The sequence below is a fragment of the Aspergillus piperis genome, assembly GCF_003184755.1.
Source record: "Aspergillus piperis CBS 112811 unplaced genomic scaffold BO85scaffold_14, whole genome shotgun sequence".
NCBI lineage: Eukaryota > Fungi > Ascomycota > Eurotiomycetes > Eurotiales > Aspergillaceae > Aspergillus > Aspergillus piperis.
Window position 1 is genome coordinate 372,761 of NW_020291604.1, and position 17,635 is coordinate 390,395.

At 53.0% G+C, this 17,635-nt stretch overlaps 6 protein-coding genes across 6 annotated transcripts; 2 read left to right on the plus strand and 4 right to left on the minus strand.

Annotated features, from left to right (window-relative positions):
- The first annotated feature begins 113 nt into the window (after positions 1 to 113).
- Positions 114 to 2,573, plus strand: BO85DRAFT_470143 (uncharacterized protein). Its single transcript, XM_025662378.1, has 2 exons — positions 114 to 248; positions 352 to 2,573. Exons 1-2 carry the CDS (start codon positions 206 to 208, stop codon positions 2,343 to 2,345), a joined length of 2,037 nt encoding a protein of 678 aa, XP_025513743.1. The 5' UTR covers positions 114 to 205; the 3' UTR covers positions 2,346 to 2,573.
- Positions 2,574 to 3,020: 447 nt separating this feature from the next.
- BO85DRAFT_66557 (3,4-dihydroxy-2-butanone-4-phosphate synthase RIB3) lies at positions 3,021 to 4,186 on the plus strand. The gene is made up of 3 exons (XM_025665575.1): positions 3,021 to 3,260; positions 3,379 to 3,496; positions 3,580 to 4,186. Exons 1-3 carry the CDS (start codon positions 3,197 to 3,199, stop codon positions 4,094 to 4,096), a joined length of 699 nt encoding a protein of 232 aa, XP_025513744.1. The 5' UTR covers positions 3,021 to 3,196; the 3' UTR covers positions 4,097 to 4,186.
- A 254-nt stretch (positions 4,187 to 4,440) lies between these two features.
- On the minus strand, positions 4,441 to 5,845 carry BO85DRAFT_451063 (transcription factor TFIIE subunit TFA2). The gene has a single exon (XM_025660510.1). It carries the CDS (start codon positions 5,572 to 5,574, stop codon positions 4,690 to 4,692), a length of 885 nt encoding a protein of 294 aa, XP_025513745.1. The 5' UTR covers positions 5,575 to 5,845; the 3' UTR covers positions 4,441 to 4,689.
- A 6,829-nt stretch (positions 5,846 to 12,674) lies between these two features.
- BO85DRAFT_424574 (transferase hexapeptide domain protein) lies at positions 12,675 to 13,618 on the minus strand (the record flags this gene model as incomplete). Its single annotated transcript, XM_025658046.1, has 1 exon — positions 12,675 to 13,618. The coding sequence occupies exon 1, from the start codon at positions 13,461 to 13,463 to the stop codon at positions 12,675 to 12,677; it is 789 nt and encodes a 262-aa protein (XP_025513746.1). The 5' UTR covers positions 13,464 to 13,618.
- Positions 13,619 to 13,660: 42 nt separating this feature from the next.
- On the minus strand, positions 13,661 to 14,846 carry BO85DRAFT_451065 (Mg-dependent acid phosphatase). Its single transcript, XM_025660511.1, has 2 exons — positions 14,436 to 14,846; positions 13,661 to 14,370 (listed from the first exon to the last, which is right to left on the minus strand). Exons 1-2 carry the CDS (start codon positions 14,627 to 14,629, stop codon positions 13,905 to 13,907), a joined length of 660 nt encoding a protein of 219 aa, XP_025513747.1. The 5' UTR covers positions 14,630 to 14,846; the 3' UTR covers positions 13,661 to 13,904.
- Positions 14,847 to 15,068: 222 nt separating this feature from the next.
- Positions 15,069 to 17,285, minus strand: BO85DRAFT_376230 (uncharacterized protein; the record flags this gene model as incomplete). The annotated part of the gene is made up of 4 exons (XM_025656216.1): positions 15,069 to 16,387; positions 16,448 to 17,084; positions 17,142 to 17,189; positions 17,262 to 17,285. The coding sequence occupies 4 exons, from the start codon at positions 17,283 to 17,285 to the stop codon at positions 15,069 to 15,071; spliced, it is 2,028 nt and encodes a 675-aa protein (XP_025513748.1).
- Between the last annotated feature and the right edge of the window lie 350 nt (positions 17,286 to 17,635).

Here is a 17,635-nt window from a genome sequence, read left to right on the forward strand (position 1 = left end):
GTTGATCGGCGATGCTAGACTGAATTGTTGCTTGTCGGCCTGCGCATCCCCCACGTGACGACGGTCTAGATTGCGGATTGTGGGGGGATAAAATGGAGCTTCATCCCCAAGAAACAGTTATGGCCTTTGCTTACACCCTCCGTCGCACAAGCTAAATGAGTCAGACCCGTTGGCCCTCAATGGTTCTCTTTTCCCAGTCTCACCCATGGAGAAACTCCCCGTAGAGATCCTCTGCGAGATTATTGACTGTACGCTGTTTGCCCCCATTTCTTCCAGGGTCCAGGTTACCCCACATCACCGGTTTCATGCCATGTGCTAGACCTTCATTAGCATTAGCTGACGCACCCTTAGATCTCACCCCACACGAGCGGGTACAACTTCAGTCCGTCTCGAGGCGGCTATTCTCCGTGGCCCGGGATAACAATCTCTGGAGACTCCACTGCTTCGAAGAGTCATGGAGCGCTTCCGGAGCCTTGCGTTCCGCTACCAACAAGACCTCCGAGAGCCTGCTTACCAACTCCACGGCTTCCCTCAGCTCATTAGGCCAAACTTCGCTTCGATCGCTGATACAGCCAGGCGCGTCCGGGCTCGGAGACAGTAAATCAAGCGGCTTGGATCAAACGCCGTCCTATGGGCAAAGATCCAGAGCGGCGGCGTCGTGGGACCCGTCTTACGAAGGGGAGGAGGTGAACTGGTACTCGGAGTACATTGCTCGAAATGGCCCGATTTCACTGAGTTGGATGCAGCAGCCCTTTACCAGGGTATCACAGGGTGGGAAAAGGGAATACCGAGAGGTCAAAGGAATGGGACTGCTCCGGGACTGGAGTACTGCTCGACAGAACAAAGTCGTTGCGCCCCTGGATGACGGTAGTGTCTGCATTTGGGATCTCAACCACTCGCATTCGATTGGATCCCAGAGCACCAAGGGTAAGGTTCTTGGAGTCAGCTCGCCGGGGATATTGATGGCCAACCGGTTTGGCAGACGAGACAACTCTGGAGCAAAGCAAGCCTTGGAATTCGTGAATCTCGGAGAATGTGTGAGCGTAGACTCTATGCGTCGGAGGGCTTACCTGGCTGTCGGGAATATTCTAAACGAGGTAGATCTCGAAAGTCTCACTGTTATTTCCCAACAACGCTTCCCTTGGTCCGTTTTTGCCTTGTCCCAGGAGACGGATTATTCTGTACCGTTGACGGTGGCTACCACTTTGAGTCTTCACATCTACGATGGCAGAATGTCAGCGACGGAGGAGCAGGAGGCTATCACTCTACGCTGTGAAGAGCCGACCGTCTCGCTAGTCCCCAAATCTGAGATCTATTCTCCGCCCGATTCACCCCTTTTGCAGCTACAACCGAACGGACAACCCCCGCACCGGATACGAAGCCCTGATCTCTCAAAGAACAGTGACAACTATGCACCCTTATTCCAACCAGGACCTCTCTCGCTTCTACACCCTCCCGCACCGCACGTGAACTCGATCTTCCTCGCTGGCCGTTTTCCAAGCATCTTACAGTATGACCGTCGCTTTTTCCCACGGCTTCAGAACACAATTCATTCTGGTGGTCAACTCTGCGGTCTTGCTGCAGTTCCGGCGCCGCGATTCCCTGTCTCTCCCAACTCTGAATTTCCCGCATCCCACAAATTGGTGGCCTGCGGTGACTACAAAGGGCGGGGTTCTCTTGAGCTCTACAATCTCACACCCTCCAACACCAACGCCAAGAGCGATCCATCGGGCTGCTCGTCCAACCTGTCTACAGTGTACCAAAATCGGCAGAGTGTCGCTAGATCCAAGGTGCTCTCAGTCGAATCACACGGGACCCGAATTGTCTACTCCGATGCAGACGGCAATATCAAATGGGTTGAGCGTGATGGACGTTCCGAAGTTCGGCGCCTGAACATTAATTCATATCAACCGCAGCGAAGATACTACCCACAGCGCAATGGGGAAACGTCCACTCATTTGGGAAGCAACACTGATACCAACGGTGAAGAGGAAGAACAGTCATTCGGATTATGGGGTAGCCTATCGCGGTCTCGCAGCGAGGGTGAAGTTGCTCGAAAGATTCTCCCAACCGGCGGCAGCTTGACAGGTGATGAACTACTTGTCTGGACAGGAGAACACATCGGACGCGTCCATTTCTCGAACCTCCCGGACATGGGTCCAGATTCGGACGAAGAAGATGATGCTATAACTCTGGATGGGAATATCGGGGAAGCGGAGCGTGAAGAGCGACGGAACAAACGGCGGGAGCTACGTCGGCGGGAAGATGAATATGCCACGATGATGCGCAGGGCACTGGAGAGGCAGGCGGACGAAGTGAGACGGATGGGGGGCCTGGGGCTGTGATTTGAGGATGATGTTTTCCTCCAGTGAAATAGATGAAGCGCATCTGATTAACGCATACTTGGCTTTTCAAGATTCTGCACGTACCCCTTCATGCATGATTCGTTGGTTTGGTTTAATATACCGCCAGTTCGGGCTTGATGTTATGGTAGCGATACCCTTGTGCTTAGATAGAACCTGCGAGTGATCCTATTTAGATCAGATATACAAGATTACACTCTGTCTTCTGGCCGTTTGCCCCTTACGTTTGTGCGATGAATTGCCTAGTTCCACTGTTTTCGGGTGCGGCGAGAATCTCCAACGGCCTCGGCCTGCCGCGATGACTGGCTTCTGACAAACCATTAGTGAGCCCCCACGGGTTTTGCCTTTCCTTCCCATTCTCTCGGTCTCTTTGAAGGGCTCCGCTTCTACTTCTTTGCTTTCAGTTACACATAATTTCTCCCATATCCCATAAACAGCTTCTTCAATTACCTCATTCCAAAAGTAAGGGCGAAATCCCATTCCCTCTGTCCTCCCCTCCCCGCGTCCTCCGAATCCGAGTCTCCGAGTCTCCGCCCCGGAAATACAGTCATCCCACTTAAGGATCGCGACGGAATCGCAAAGCACAGTGTACTCGGCGCAATTGTTATAAACCCTCGAGGTTTCGCACCTAAACTGAGTTCAATTCGTGGACAGCACCATCAATTCCAAACCTACCAATCTCCCCATTCCAACAGAGGATCCAGTTACCCTCAAGGTAGCATTTAGCCATTCCCTCAGCCCCGCCTCCAATTCCGCAAAGGAACGAGGGGAACAATTCTCCAAGACAACCACCTCCTTCATACAAGACAACCAAACCCGAACCACCAGCCAACATGCATTCTCCTTCGGACCCAACCCTTCAATTCGACTCTATTGAGGACACAATAGCAGCCTTCAGTGAGTCACCCAGCTCCAGAACCTCCCACCCGCGCCGGCGCGGGGCAAATCCATCCCACCACACCCATGACACATACATACTACACCCATATAACTAACAATCACACCACTTCTCCAGAGAACGGTGAATTCATCATCGTGCTCGATGACCAAGACCGCGAAAATGAAGGCGATCTCATCATCGCCGCCGACTCCATCACTCCGGCGCAAATGGCCTTCCTAGTTCGCCACACAAGGTGAAACCCCCATCTCCCCCACCCCCCACCAGCATATCAAATGTTACTCAACAAGATCATCTATGCTAACGATGAATGAGCAGTGGGCTGATCTGCGCCCCTGTCACCCCCGAAATAGCCGCCCGACTCGCCCTCCCCCAAATGGTTACCGAGAACGCCGATCCCAAGGGAACCGCATATACCGTCTCCGTCGACGCAGCTGATCCCTCCATAACAACAGGTATCTCGGCACAGGACCGCGCCCTTGCCTGTCGGATCTTGGGATCTCCCACCTCCACGGCAGCGGATCTGCGACGACCCGGCCATGTGATTCCGCTACAGGCTAAACCCGGAGGTGTCAGGGAGCGCAAGGGACATACTGAGGCGGCAGTGGAGTTCTGTCGGTTGGCGGGCAAGACGCAGGCGGGTGTCATCGCAGAACTTGTGGAGGATGGAGAGGTCGTCCAGGGAGTTCCGGAGATTGGAGGCAACAATGGGATGATGAGACGGGATGGGTGTTTGAGATTTGGCAAGAAGTGGGGGATCAAGGTGTGTACGATTGAGGATCTGGTGGAGTATGTTGAGAAGGTGGAGGGTGCTGCTGCCGTTAATGGACACTGAGTGAGAGTGAGTGAGTGTTGATTGATTCTTCATACATGATTTCTTTTCTTCGTCGCCTCTCTTGCATGCCTTCTTGTTCCATATTGTTCTTGTTGGAGCATCTTAACATGCGTGCTTTCTACTGTCTTGTTTCATACCTTTTATATTCACTCTCTTTCGTGGTTTACCTCATGGGACCGGATGGACCTCGTTGCATTCAAGGGGGGAAACAACTCGAAAATTGGCTGGGTGTATATACTTACTAGATGGAGGGTGCACGGTTGGAGGGATGTTGGCTTCGTCAATAGAGTTAGTAGCTTTTGGCTTGGATATCAATCGAATGTATACATATGTTGAACATAACTAGATAGTACCACTCCTTCTTACTGAAGTAGTAGATTAAAATGTCTAACCAGAAACCTGGACAAGCCTCTATAACCATTGAATTATCCGGGTATCGATTTTGCTAATATAATTGTACAGGTAACCATAGAACAACCCCATGTCTAATACCCCTACAAACGCCAGTATTATGCAATGTAAGCCCCAAGCAAAAGGAAAACCAAAAAGACAGTGGCACACTTTTCGGACCCAGGAGGCGACGAAACCAAGCACTACCGTTTGAGATGCGAATAATCTCTCAAAACGCCCATCATGTGAGTGTTGGTGGTCTTCCCACTCCGCCGTGGCTTCTTCACTTTCTTGTTCTCAATCTTCGGCCGGGCCTTGACAACCTTGTTCTTGTTGGTAGGCAAAATACCCGCCTTTTCCAGCTCCTCCTTAACAGCCTGCTGATCAGGAACCTTGATCTTCTCCCAGATCTGACGGAACTCAGGATCAAAGTGCTGAATCAAGGATGGATCATTGGCCCAAACCATCTTGGCATGATCGTCCTTCTTGTTCCGAGTGACCAGCAGCTTGCCTTCCTTTTCGAGCTTATTGATCGTGTCCTCCACGTTGGGCCAACCTTCCCGGAGTTCGCGCACACTCATTCCCGCACCAGTCGACTGGGACTGAAGTTTCTGGAGGAGCTGTTCGGCAGTACGGATGTTGTGCGGGGGACGGAAGCTGAAAGTGCCTTCGCCGTTTGCGCCGCTGGGATCGTACTGGACCTTCTCGTGCATCTGCAGAATGCTCCGCAGTGCTTGAACATAGCCTTGGTCGTTGGCCCGATGTTGAAGGGACAAGTAGGAGACAATATCGGCAAACTTGAGCGGAATTCCCTTGGACTTCATGTGCTCGATGGCAAAGACAACTTGCGTCATGATATCCTTTCCTGTGCCGGTATTGGCAGGCTGCGAGTAAACGATATCCGCATCGTGCCGTTTGCGTCTCGCATCGTCGCTTGGAGTAGGTGTAGACGTAGAGGAGGGAAGCTGGGAACTGCTCGCTGAAGTATTGTTGGCGTTGTGCACGAAACGACGCTGTTGGGGCATTCGGGCTGCATAGTCCATAACACCAGCGTTGAAGCTCTTCAGCTGCTGTTGAAGATGCGACATGTTGGCGGTGGTAAGGCTGTGCCTAGATTACACCTGAGATGGAGACGTAGAACGAAGGTCGAGGCCAAGGGGGCAGTGGAGCCAGATTGAGGCGAGGCCTCGCTTTGTGAGAGCACAAAGGAGCTCTGGTAAAGGCTGTGTTATATCATATGAGAACAGAGAGAAATGGGCCAACCCCGGGGGACAATCCCTAGATCAAGACTACCTCACAGATGAGGTAAATAGAATCAGTGGGGATGTGGGGAGAGAAAGAGAAGGAAGAAGGTCGTCATCGCCGCCTGAGACTTTGCGATGCAGCCGTTCCGGCCTGAGGCGGGCATTACATCACGTGAGAGTTTGACATGCGCTAACCATATCGAGAGCTCCGCCCAGCCATGGAGCCTCTCGTTCGTTACATCTCATCGCGCAACGGGGCCCTGTTCATCCTCTCCTCTTCACTAGTGCCCATTCCATCATTCCCAGCGCTATTCCATGGCTTAGTCTGCTACCTGGAAGCTGTGCGCTCTCGCTAAGGGGAATTTCTTTTAACGCGCAGCAGACCCATTCCGATTCACCTACTGTGTCTAGTTCCGTCACTTCGTCCATTGTTTGTCGTCATATAGCATTACCTTTCATTTGCCAGCAGCTATCGCTGCGGACAGCCCATGGTAATCATGGCTGCTGCTACGATTGAGTTACCGTTTATTTCGTCGCACTACGCCATTGCCGAGTCGACTTTGAGCACCCTCACCACAGCTCCTACGGTCGAACTAGTCAACCAGCTTTTGGAAGCTATTACCACAAAAGCACGCGAGCATGATGAGCTCAAGTCTGATAAGATACGCCTCGAGGTGGAACTCGATAATGCCGTCCGCTCCAGAGACAACAAGATTAAGGTCCTGAAGAGCTCGGTCGAGAAGGGTCATGCCGAAGTCGAGGAAACAAGGAAGAAACTCCACGAGTCCGGTTAGTTCCTATGTGGACCCGCCACTACGCGTTTACTTACGCTCTGCAGAAAACATTCGCTCTACCCTGGAATCCGAGATTGCTACACTCAAGTCGTCCTCCACGTCAAACGAATCCGAAGCCAGCTCATTGAAATCTCGCATCTCATCGCTCGAAGCTTCCAACCGAGACACTCTATCACTCCTCGAATCCAAGTCCGCAGCCTATGACAAGCTTGCCGAGGAGCTCTCGACACAACACAAGAAGACAATTGAATTGAGACGCGAACTCTCCACCGCCGAGCAGAACCTCCAGGCCGCAAACTCTGCCTCCGCCAGCGCTAAGTTCCGTGAGCAGAGCCTCCAGCAGGATTTGGAATTGACAAAGAAAAACAACGAATGGTTCGAAACGGAATTGAAGACTAAGTCCGCCGAGTATCTGAAATTCCGCAAGGAGAAGAGCGCCCGAATTTCGGAGCTTCAACGCGAAAATGAGGAGATCAGTGCCAATGTTGACTCATTGAGACGGAGTGAGAACGCCCTTAAGAGCCGCCTGGATGAGGTGGAGCAGCGTTATGAAGAAGCGCTTTCCAGCATCAACCAGCTTAGAGAAGACGCCATCAAGGCAACCGAGTCGTTCAGAATCGAATTGGATAGTGCAAGTAGACTGGCCGAATTGCAGTCAAATGCTGCCGAGACTTCGAAGCAGCGTGCCAAGGAATGCCAACTCGCTCTGGACAAAGCAAGAGAAGATGCTGCGGAGCAGATTTCCCGTCTCCGAGTGGAAATCGAAACCGAACACGCCGACAAAGAAGCTGCTGAGCGCCGCGTTGCTGAGCTTGAGCTCACGGTCAGCCAGCTCGAATCCGATGGGTTTGCTGGAAGGAGATCCATGAGCCCGGCGCTGAATGGCGCAGGGCCCAGTACCCCAATGCGTCCCAGTACTCCAGTGGGCGCGTTTTCACCTAGAGCGTCGCGCGGAAAGGGAGGACTCACCCTGACACAGATGTATACCGAGTACGACAAGATGCGGACATCGCTGGCTATGGAGCAAAAGACAAACCAAGAGCTTAGATCGACTCTAGACGAGATGGTCCAAGATCTTGAAGCCAGCAAGCCTGAGATTGATGAACTTCGTGCAGATCACGGTAGACTCGAGAATGCCGTCGTCGAAATGTCCAACATCTTGGAAACCGCTGGAAAGGAACGAGACGATGCAACCAAGGAGGCAAGGAAGTGGCAAGGTCAAGTGGAGGGATTGGCCCGTGAGGGAGACATTTTGCGTCAGCAACTCAGAGATTTGAGCGCTCAGATTAAGGTCTTGGTCTTGGAAAATGCCATTCTGAAGGAAGGCGAGACCACGTACGATAGGGAGGAACTCGAGAAGATTGCACGCCAGGAGATTGATGACTCTTCTGCTGATCTCAACCCAACCGGACGTTTCATCAGTCGCAACTTGATGACGTTCAAGGATCTTCACGAGCTCCAAGAGCAGAATGTCACTCTCCGCCGTATGTTGAGAGAGCTTGGGGATAAGATGGAGGGCGCAGAGGCCCGCGAGCAGGATGCCATCCGTCAACAAGAGCAAGAAGAGCTGAAGGAGCTGAGAATCCGGGTGCAGACTTACCGTGACGAGATCGCTAACCTCGTCGCTCAAACAAAGAGTTATGTTAAGGAGAGGGATACCTTCCGGAGCATGCTTACCCGCCGTCGTCAAACCGTTGGCGACGCATCTGTCTTCTCCCAGTCTCTTCCTCTCGGCGCAGCTCCTCCCGCTTCCGAAGAGCCGGCCAAGGATGTTCCAGACTACGCTGATCTGTTGCGCAAGGTGCAGGCACACTTCGACAGCTTCCGCGAGGAGTCCGCCACCGATCATGCAGCTTTGAAGCAACAGGTCAATGAGCTATCCAGGAAGAACAGTGAACTGATGAGCGAAATCAGCCGCTCCAGCAGCCAGCTTGTTGCTGCCACCCAAAGAGCCGAGCTTCTCCAGGGCAATTTCGACATGCTTAAGAACGAAAACGCAGAAATGCAGAAACGCTACGCTACTCTTCTGGAAAACGCTAACCGGCAGGATATCAGGACTCAGCAGGCTGCGGAAGATCTGGTGGAGACGAAGGGTCTTGTTGAGAGCCTTCAACGGGAGAATGCCAACCTCAAGGCAGAGAAGGATCTCTGGAAGAATATCGAGAAGAGACTCATTGAGGACAACGAGACACTGCGCAACGAAAGAGGCCGACTTGATTCTCTCAACGCCAATCTTCAAACCATCCTCAATGAGCGGGAGCATACCGATGCTGAGAGCCGTCGTCGTTTGCAGAGTAGCGTGGAGTCTCTCGAATCGGAGCTCCAGTCCACCAAGCGGAAGCTTAACGATGAGGTTGAGGAGGGAAAGAAGGCATCGTTGCGCAGGGAATACGAACATGAGCAAAGCCAGAAGCGGATTGACGACTTGGTGACGAGCTTGGGCGCGGCTCGGGAGGAGTTGGTTGCTGCGAAGACGACAAGAGATCACTTGCAGTCGAGAGTCGACGAACTCACTGTCGAGCTGCGTAGTGCGGAAGAACGCCTTCAGGTTGTGCAGACTAAGCCAAGTGTGTCTGCTGCTCCTACTGAAGCGCCTGCGGTTCCGGAGGAAGGCCAGGAGAGTGGTTTGACACGCGAACAGGAGCTTGGTATTGAAGTATCCGAGCTCCGTCGTGATCTGGAGTTGACAAAGAATGAACTTCAGCACGCGGAAGAGCGGGTGGAAGACTACAAGGCTATCAGTCAGCAGAGCGAAGAGCGCCTGCAGTCTGTTACTGAGACCCAGGAGCAGTATCGGGAGGAAACGGAGCGTCTCATCGAAGAGAAGGATAAGAAGATTCAGGACCTTGAGAAGCGCATCGAAGAAATCTCTACTGAGCTTTCGACTACGAATGGCGAACTCACCAAACTGCGTGACGAGCAAGGGGAAGCTGGCCGGCATTTGGAGGAGCAGAAGGCCGCGCTGGAAGCAGAGATCACAAGATTGAAGGACGAAAATGAACGGCAGATCGCTTCTGCTCAATTCCATCAGGAAGATCTCAAGGCACAAGCCGAAATCGCGCAGCATGCCCAACAGAACTACGAGAGCGAGTTGGTCAAGCATGCCGAAGCCGCGAAGAACCTACAATTGGTCCGGTCCGAAGCTAACCAGCTGAAGCTGGAAGTTGTCGAACTCCGGACACAGGCCGACACTTTCAAGAAGGACCTTGCTCAAAAGGAGGAAAGCTGGACTGAGATTAAGGACCGGTATGAGAGTGAGCTTACGGAACTGCAAAAGCGCCGCGAGGAAGTTCTCCACCAGAATTCGTTGCTGCATACCCAACTCGAGAACATCACAAACCAGATCGCAGCCCTCCAGCGCGACCGGGCTAACATCCCTGAGGGAGATGAGGATGGAGAGGCTGGGGCGCCCAACCTCGAAGGCCTCCAGGAGGTGATTAAGTTCCTGCGTCGTGAGAAGGAGATCGTCGATGTGCAGTACCACCTGTCAACCCAGGAAAGCAAGCGTCTTCGTCAGCAACTCGACTACACACAGACCCAGCTTGACGAAGCCCGGCTTAAGCTCGAGCAGCAGCGTCGCGCGGCTGCCGACAGTGAACATAGCGCTCTCAGCCATAACAAGTTGATGGAGACCCTGAACGAACTCAACCTGTTCCGCGAGAGTAGTGTTACGCTGCGTAACCAGGTCAAGCAGGCGGAAACCTCACTTGCGGAGAAGTCTTCTCGCATCGAAGAACTTGTTCAGCAAATTCAACCGCTAGAGACTAGAATTAGGGAGCTAGAGAACACCGTGGAGACGAAGGATGGAGAGCTGAAGTTGCTGCAGGATGACAGGGACCGGTGGCAACAACGTACGCAGAACATCTTGCAGAAGTACGATCGGGTAGACCCTGCTGAAATGGAGGGTCTGAAGGAGAAGCTTGAGACTTTGGAGAAGGAACGTGATGAGGCCGTTGCTGCTCGGGACACTCTACAAACCCAGGCTGCTGCATTCCCAGAACAGTTGAAGCATGCGGAGGATCGTGTGCAAGAACTGCGCACGAAGCTCACGGACCAATTCAAGGCTCGGTCTAAGGAATTGACTGGTCGTATAAATGCTAAACAGGTAGAGCTGAACACGGTCGTGCAAGAGAAGGAAGTTATTCAAGAAGAACTCAAGACGACTCGGGAGGAGCTGAATGAATTGAAGGCGAGGATGGCCGAGAAACCTGCAGCTCCTGCTCCTGCTGCCGTTGAAGGAGCTACGGGTGTTGACTCAACGCCTGCTTCTCAGTTCCCTGCGCCAACAACTCAGCCGCCTGCCGCTTCTGACGACCAACGCGTGAAGGCTCTGGAAGAGAAGGTGCAACGCCTCGAGGCAGCTCTTGCGGAGAAGGAGACGGCGTTGGCCGCGAAGGAGACAGAACACGAGGCCAAGATCAAGGAACGCTCTGACAAGCTGAAGGAGATGTTCAACAGCAAGCTGGCTGAAGTCCGGGCTGCTCATCGGCAGGAAGTTGAGCGGTTGAAGTCCAGTCAACCGGCCGCTCCTCAGGAACCTGGAACTCCAGCTCCCAAATCCGAGCAGGTGCCAGCAACGCCGGCGACTCCTGCGGCTGCTCCCGCAACACCTTCCAAGGACACTGGATTGCCTGAGCTGACGGACGCGCAAGCCAGGGAGCTTGTTGCCAAGAACGAGACCATTCGTAACATCATTCGGAGCAACATCCGCACCCAGGTGGCTAAGCAAAAGGAAACCGACAAGCAGGAGAGCCAAGCCAACCAGGAGGCCATGAGCACACTGGAGCAGAAGTTTAACGAAGAGAGAGAAGCGTTGAAGAAGGCCCATGAAGAGGGTGTGGAGGAGAAGATCAAGGCTGCCGTCGAGTTGTCGGACAAGAAATCACTGGCGAAGCTAAGCATGCTGGATACCCGATACAGGACAGCCCAGGCCAAGATCGATGTGGTTCAGAAGGCTGCTACGGAGACACCTCAGAAGCCCGTTGTCGAAGTGTGGGAGGTCGCAAAGACCACCAGAGCGCCTCCGGCGGCGCAGGCCAAGCCCGCCCAGGTGGCATCCCCTGCGCCTGCACCGTCTCCCGCGCCCGCAGCGGCCCAGGCTACCCCGGTGGTACCATCGCCGTCGCCTGCTCCGACGGCCACTCCTGCGCCCACACCCGCAGCTACGCCTGCAGCTGCACCCCAGGCACAGCCTGCGGAGTCTGCAGCAGCTTCTACAGCCGAGCCACCTTCTGCTGAATCTACGCCGCAGACAGGTGCCCCAGCACAGCAGCAACCGCAGCAACAACCTGCGCCTGAACAGGCAGCACAACAACAAGCTGCCCCTGCAACGGCTCAGCCAGCCACCAATGCTCCTCCGAACCCGTTCGGTCAGAGCCAGAACAAGCAACCCACCTCGTTGCCCAGCAAGCCTCCGGCCGGCAATGCTCCTGGTCTTATGCGAGCACTGACATCCGGATTGCCCGTCGCACGAGGCGGCAGAACCGGCGGCCGCGGCGGGTCGCAGGCGAATCCTTTTGGCCAGCAACAGGGCCAGCAGCAACAGGCGCAAGGTCAGGGTCAAGCCCAGCAGCAAGCTCCTAGCCAGCGCGGCTCTGGTCTTCCCCGGGGCCGTGGCGGACGCGGAGGTCATGGACGCGGCGGAAACCAAAATGTACAGGCTACGAATGCCGCTCAGCAGGGACAGGCTAGTCCAGGCCGCTCGCTGAATGCGGGTGCTCGCCAGTTCGTCCCTCAGGGCAACAAGCGCGCTCGTGAGGATGGAGGAGAAGCTGGAGGCGAAGGAGGAACGACTGGAGGAAAGCGCATGAGGGGAGGAGGTCATACCCGGGGGTCATAGGATCTAGGACAGCGTGAATTGCATTTTTCTTTCATTTTTCTCATGTACTTTATGTCTCAATGTGTCTGCTGGGATAGGGTAGATGTTCTATGCAACATCATATTTCTTTTGTCTTACACGATACGTGCCATTATCAAGATACATACATCGAGACTTAGCAGGTCAAGAAGGTGCACAAGATAACAAGATACTTTTGCTTGCAGTATTTTCAAAGTCACATTTAAATTGGGTATAGAGCAGAAACAAACACCCCCCACCACCTATCCCCCCCCCATCATCCACCAATCCATCACAATAAAAAAAAAACAAGCTCATCTCCTCCTCCCCCCAATCAACCTAACCAACGCATCCCTCTCCCTCTGCAACACCATCAACCTCGCCTCCTCAATCACCCTCCCCTCCAACCCATTTCCCCCTATACCATTCCCTCCTCCTCCTGCACCAGCAGGAAAAACCACCTTACTCGGCTCCACCCTCCCCACAGCCCTTCTCCTCCTCCTATTCCCACCCCCCCAAACAACCATCCAATCCGCAACCCCATCCCCATCCGCCACCTCAACGCCCGCACACACCCGACAATGCGATCCCACGACCGCCCTTCTCCCAATCACCGCGCGCGCCTCCACACAACTCGCACTATGGATATGCGCCCCCGGAAGGATCTGTGCCCCTGGGCCGATTGTCACGCTGTTTGAGATGCGGATGGGCAGAATCGACCCTTCGTCTTTGCTGGCGATGCCGCTTGATGTAGATGTAGATGTTGTGGATGTGGCTGTGGTAGGGGCGGACCCGATAACGCTCTTCTCGCTGATTATGCATCCGTTGCCGATTATCACGGGCCCTTCGTAGGAGTAGATTCTTGCCCGTGGGTGGATTATTGTGCTCGCTCCGATGGAGATGGGGTGTGAGCCTTGGATTAGCAGGCTTTCGGAGATGGTGGCGCTGGGGTGCGCGGTTATGGGCGTGCGATGGTGGTGGTGAGGTTGGGAGGGGGAGGGGGGTGCGCGTTGCTGGGTGTGGTGGGAGGGTGGTGGTTTGAGGTGTGTTGTTGATGTTGATTGTGGTGGTGGTTGGGATGGGTGGTGTTGTCGGGGGTCCATTTTCAGGGCGGTGGCAGTGTGAGGTGGTAGATTGTGGAGAGCAAGTGGTTTATAGTGGTGAGAAAGGTCTGTAGGTAGGTAGGCGATAGACTGGGTAGTGTCTCTGTTGTGCTGTTGATTGCGCTTGCGGATGTTACGGTGAAAGTTGATTGAAGTCCGCGGAGGTGAGTTGTGGAGACCGAGACGGGCCCGTGAGTAAACTCCATGAAGGAAGGATATAGCACCATAATTCTCTTATAGATTAACACCACATTTGATAACAGTAAATCAGTGAAATTCTGTCACATCAAAAAGTATAAGTATATAATCGTCTTCTATCCCAACCGGGTATCTATCATCATATCTAAGCAAAACCCAACTAAACGCCAACACCCATATCTACAAACCCATATCTACAAACCCATATCTATAAACCCACCCCACACACACACACACACAACATCACTCTTCATCCCCATTCTCTACATCCCCCTCCTTGCGCTGCTTAATCCCATTCCTCTTCCGCCACGCCCAAACTCCCCGATCCACCTCCTCCCTCGTCATCCCATTCTTGACCAGACAAAACGTCACCCCCAACTCAGTCTCAACATTCCGATTTCTCGCCTCATCATCAAAGAACAGCATCTCCTCATACGCCACCCCACTCGCCTGCTGAATGCGCGAGAAATGCTGCGTCTTGTTCGCCGGGAAGATCTGCACGTAGTCGAAGTAATCCAGTGCGCGCACCGACTTAGTCTTCGCCGCGGGGTTATCAGAAAAGGTAGGGATGATGTGCAGCGCTTTGAGCATGTCGCGGGCGAGATCGGGGGTGTGAGTGCGCGAGGCTAGAGCCAGCGGAATGTTCTTGCTTTTGCAGGCGTAGACGATCGAGGAGACGGCGGGGTAGAAGGCGAACGATTCGTTCCAGCTGCGGTGAGGTGATGGTGTGAGTTATACGGTAGTGGTTTTTGCTAGGGGGATGAGGGGACATACCGATCCGTGCAGCGGGAATTGTTGTCGCGGGGTTTGATAGGGGCGCTGACGTGCGTGTCGACCCAGAATGGCCAGAGAGTGTAGTCGAGATCAAAGGCAATCAGTTTCGGGAGGGAAAGGCCGTCGTTGAAGGTGGCGGGCGAGATGGAGGCATCTTCTAAGGGCTGAGTGTTGGTTCTTTTGGTCCGCATCATGGTTGTTTGGGCCTAGAGGAAGATTCTGGATCGACACGCTATCTCTCGATTATAGGAGGGAACTTGTGAGAAGTAAAGAAGAGGTGAACGGTGGAGTTGAAGGTGAAGGTGAAGGCGAAGATGGCAAAGATGGATAATGAGGGGTCACGTGCGGGGAAGGGGGATTCACTCAAAGACTGAGTGAGGCATCTTGGAGTAAAACTTCGATCCTGAGTTACGATAGTTCTTACAACTATTACGCAGAAATCAATTTTCATCATCCTTATCATTATTAAGCTATTATTATGGAGTCGCCAGACAAGGATCCCGTTGATCAGTGTCATACAAAGATCGGGCTCTGGCCGGCAAACATCCCGATTCTGAGTTGAGCACCTTCATCGACTGATCACTCGTACAGTGGCTCTCCTTTTAGAACTTTTAAAATCATGTCTTCTTCGTTTCACATTGCGATCTGAAAGTCCTGTCCTGCAGTTTTCATTTTCTCCTTCATCGACTGTGTTCGGGACACATTCACCTTGGATCGATCAGCCTTCCACACGCTGTAGTTGAAGCAATCCAACGTCTGAAGGAGCTTCCAAATCTGTTGGTGCTCTTCGGCGCCTTGGAATGTTTGTGCGTGTTCGAGGGCCTCCCAGCTAGCGGCATACTTCAGAATGCAATTCTGCTGCACATTGTCAAGCAACCCATTCGCGCCGACGACATAGGCAATCGTTCGTCGCCAAACCTTTAAGGGAACGTCGAACCGCAACACGCGGTCTTCTTCAGGGTCCTGGCTCCTTGTACCCGAGCTTGAGGATGCTGCAGAAGGGAACGGCATAACTTCAGTCGCGACAGCCGCTTTCATCGATGCAGATGGTTCATATGCCTCCTGAGGCGTGGGAAATTCGGAGACGAACGCTTTATAGCGGGAGTAGGATGGACTGGCGCGTTGTCCGGCCCTTTCAGGAGCAGTGTTTGTCACCGGAGGGCCCATGTGCGCGATATCTTCACCTGGATACGAGTATGCACCAGTATTAGGTTCGACAAACCGCACGCGAGTCCGGTTACGAGGCTCAACAAACTCCACATGGGCGTAGTTTGGCCCATCAGATGAGCTGTCGTCTTCTTGAATCCACTCCGCCTCTTTCTCGCCTTCGTCCGCGCGTACGTTATTCTCGACATCGGCACCTCCCACCTTACTATCCGATCCCGGACGATTGTCATCATCCAGCAAGATGGTCCGTGATATGAGCATCATTTTCAGTGCGGTGCTCCAAAGTGTGCTGCTATGCACGCCTTCTGTCTTGATTGCCTCAAGTTGGACGCGTTTGCAGAGACGAGCGTATTCGGTTTTCAGACTATTCTCAACCTGATTTGCGGGTTTCGCGTCGTCGTCTTGTCCTTTGTTTCTGCCACGGCTGGCATACTCTGTGCCGTCATTCTCGTTCATACTCTTCCCTTCAGCCTCTGTATCGGACACCACATCACGAAGACTTTCTGCCACCTCCAGTAACCGCACTGTGTATGGCGGGAGATCATTGGTAGGGCGCCAAATTATGCTCATGCACAGGGACGCAGTTTGAGGGAGAGCCACAGACTTTCCTGGAGGAAGAAATTTAAGTAGGTGCTCCGGCGTGTGTTGAGCTTTGAGCATGCTTTGCAGATGAAGGGCACTGGTGTTGGACAGTCCAATCTCCGATAGGACGAGATGAGGAATGGAACGCAGACCCCGAGTGCAAGTATACTGCGCCTGTTCGGCCCATTCGATTTGTGTGTGGCCTAGAAAAGGTCATCTGTTAGTTCCAGATCCATACCTAAAAGATGAAGCCGTGCACCTACTCTTCTGATGGGCGTTTTTACCCTTGTCAGGCGACTTCTTGGATCCCTTAGGCTCGTTTTCCTTGTCCGACAACTTCATTCTAGCCAAATCATCGATTGAATCACTTTCGGCGTTAGGGTTAGGACCAATAATGTCCGGAGCGTCACTCAAAAGCCAGTCGAGGTCACTTTTGAGGTAGACCCGCGCGAAGTGCTCAATGCCCAGACAACCAAGGGGATTGCCACCCAGATCAAGCTTCTTGAGCATGTAACAATGTTTGAACTTCCCGAGGAAGGCCTCCCACTTTTCAACATCTTCCGCAGTCTCAATGTGAAGCTGGTTCTTGGAGAGATCCAGTTCCCGAAGGTCATCGATCGACAAAGCGACTACCTCTGCCAGTTTAGCCAACGACTCCACGGTAAGCTGATTACCTTGCAAGTGGAGCTCAGCGACCCGTACTATGCGGGAGGTATGAACTTTGCCCTCTCTAACTTCTTTGATTTCAAATTTGATGCACTCGATCAAGACATCGATGAACTGGTTGAGGCCATCATCCGTCAACTCTTTCCCGGTAATATCGATTTCAACGACAGGGTCTCGCAAAGCTGAATCATGGTTGCCCGGCTTACTGCCATCTTCAGGCGGCAATCGCTTTTTCTATAAGCAGTTGTCAGTCTACTCCGCTAGAGTTCAGACCACTCGACTGCTACCTACCAAGCTAGTTAAGACGGCCTGGCCCGCTTTGATGCCTCTGATCTTTCGCTACGAAGCAAGTCATCATCAGCCTCTGTCTTCTAGAGTTATCATAAGTTGAAACCCAATGAAAGAACTCACGCCAAGGTAGTTGAGCTTCCCCATATTGAGGAACGACCACGAAGGTACGGTGTGCAACTTCTCTGGTTCCAAGTTAGCATGCCTGCTTCAAGAGTACTGACGAGTCCAAGATAACAGAAGTGATAAAACCGATGAAAGACTAGATATATTGTGCCCAACTATTCGCTTAGCGATAGTCAAGTCATGATGCAGTGAGGGCGTGCGGGCGCGTCACCTGTGTCAAAGTACACAACCCCGAAGACAAAAAAGACAGGATTCTGTGAAAAAAGGAATCATATTGAATCACATACCTGACTATTGATGTGCTTCGAAGTTAATTTCGGTATGTTGTGATAGATGAATCGTCTATCGACGCGAAGTTGGGAAGCAGATGA

What these genes read in the sequence shown, in the direction of transcription:
- BO85DRAFT_470143 (XM_025662378.1), top strand. Translation starts at nt 206, where the DNA reads ATGGAGAAACTCCCCGTAGAGATCCTCTGCGAGATTATTGACT. An exon ending in CCTCTGCGAGATTATTGACT is followed by an intron (nt 249 to 351) that starts GTACGCTGTTTG and finishes ACGCACCCTTAG; the next exon opens with ATCTCACCCCACACGAGCGG.
- BO85DRAFT_66557 (XM_025665575.1), top strand. Translation starts at nt 3,197, where the DNA reads ATGCATTCTCCTTCGGACCCAACCCTTCAATTCGACTCTATTGAGGAC. An exon ending in GGACACAATAGCAGCCTTCA is followed by an intron (nt 3,261 to 3,378) that starts GTGAGTCACCCA and finishes CCACTTCTCCAG; the next exon opens with AGAACGGTGAATTCATCATC. An exon ending in TTCCTAGTTCGCCACACAAG is followed by an intron (nt 3,497 to 3,579) that starts GTGAAACCCCCA and finishes ATGAATGAGCAG; the next exon opens with TGGGCTGATCTGCGCCCCTG.
- BO85DRAFT_451063 (XM_025660510.1), bottom strand. Translation starts at nt 5,574, where the DNA reads ATGTCGCATCTTCAACAGCAGCTGAAGAGCTTCAACGCTGGTGTTATG.
- BO85DRAFT_451065 (XM_025660511.1), bottom strand. Translation starts at nt 14,629, where the DNA reads ATGATGCGGACCAAAAGAACCAACACTCAGCCCTTAGAAGATGCCTCC. An exon ending in AATTCCCGCTGCACGGATCG is followed by an intron (nt 14,371 to 14,435) that starts GTATGTCCCCTC and finishes ACCTCACCGCAG; the next exon opens with CTGGAACGAATCGTTCGCCT.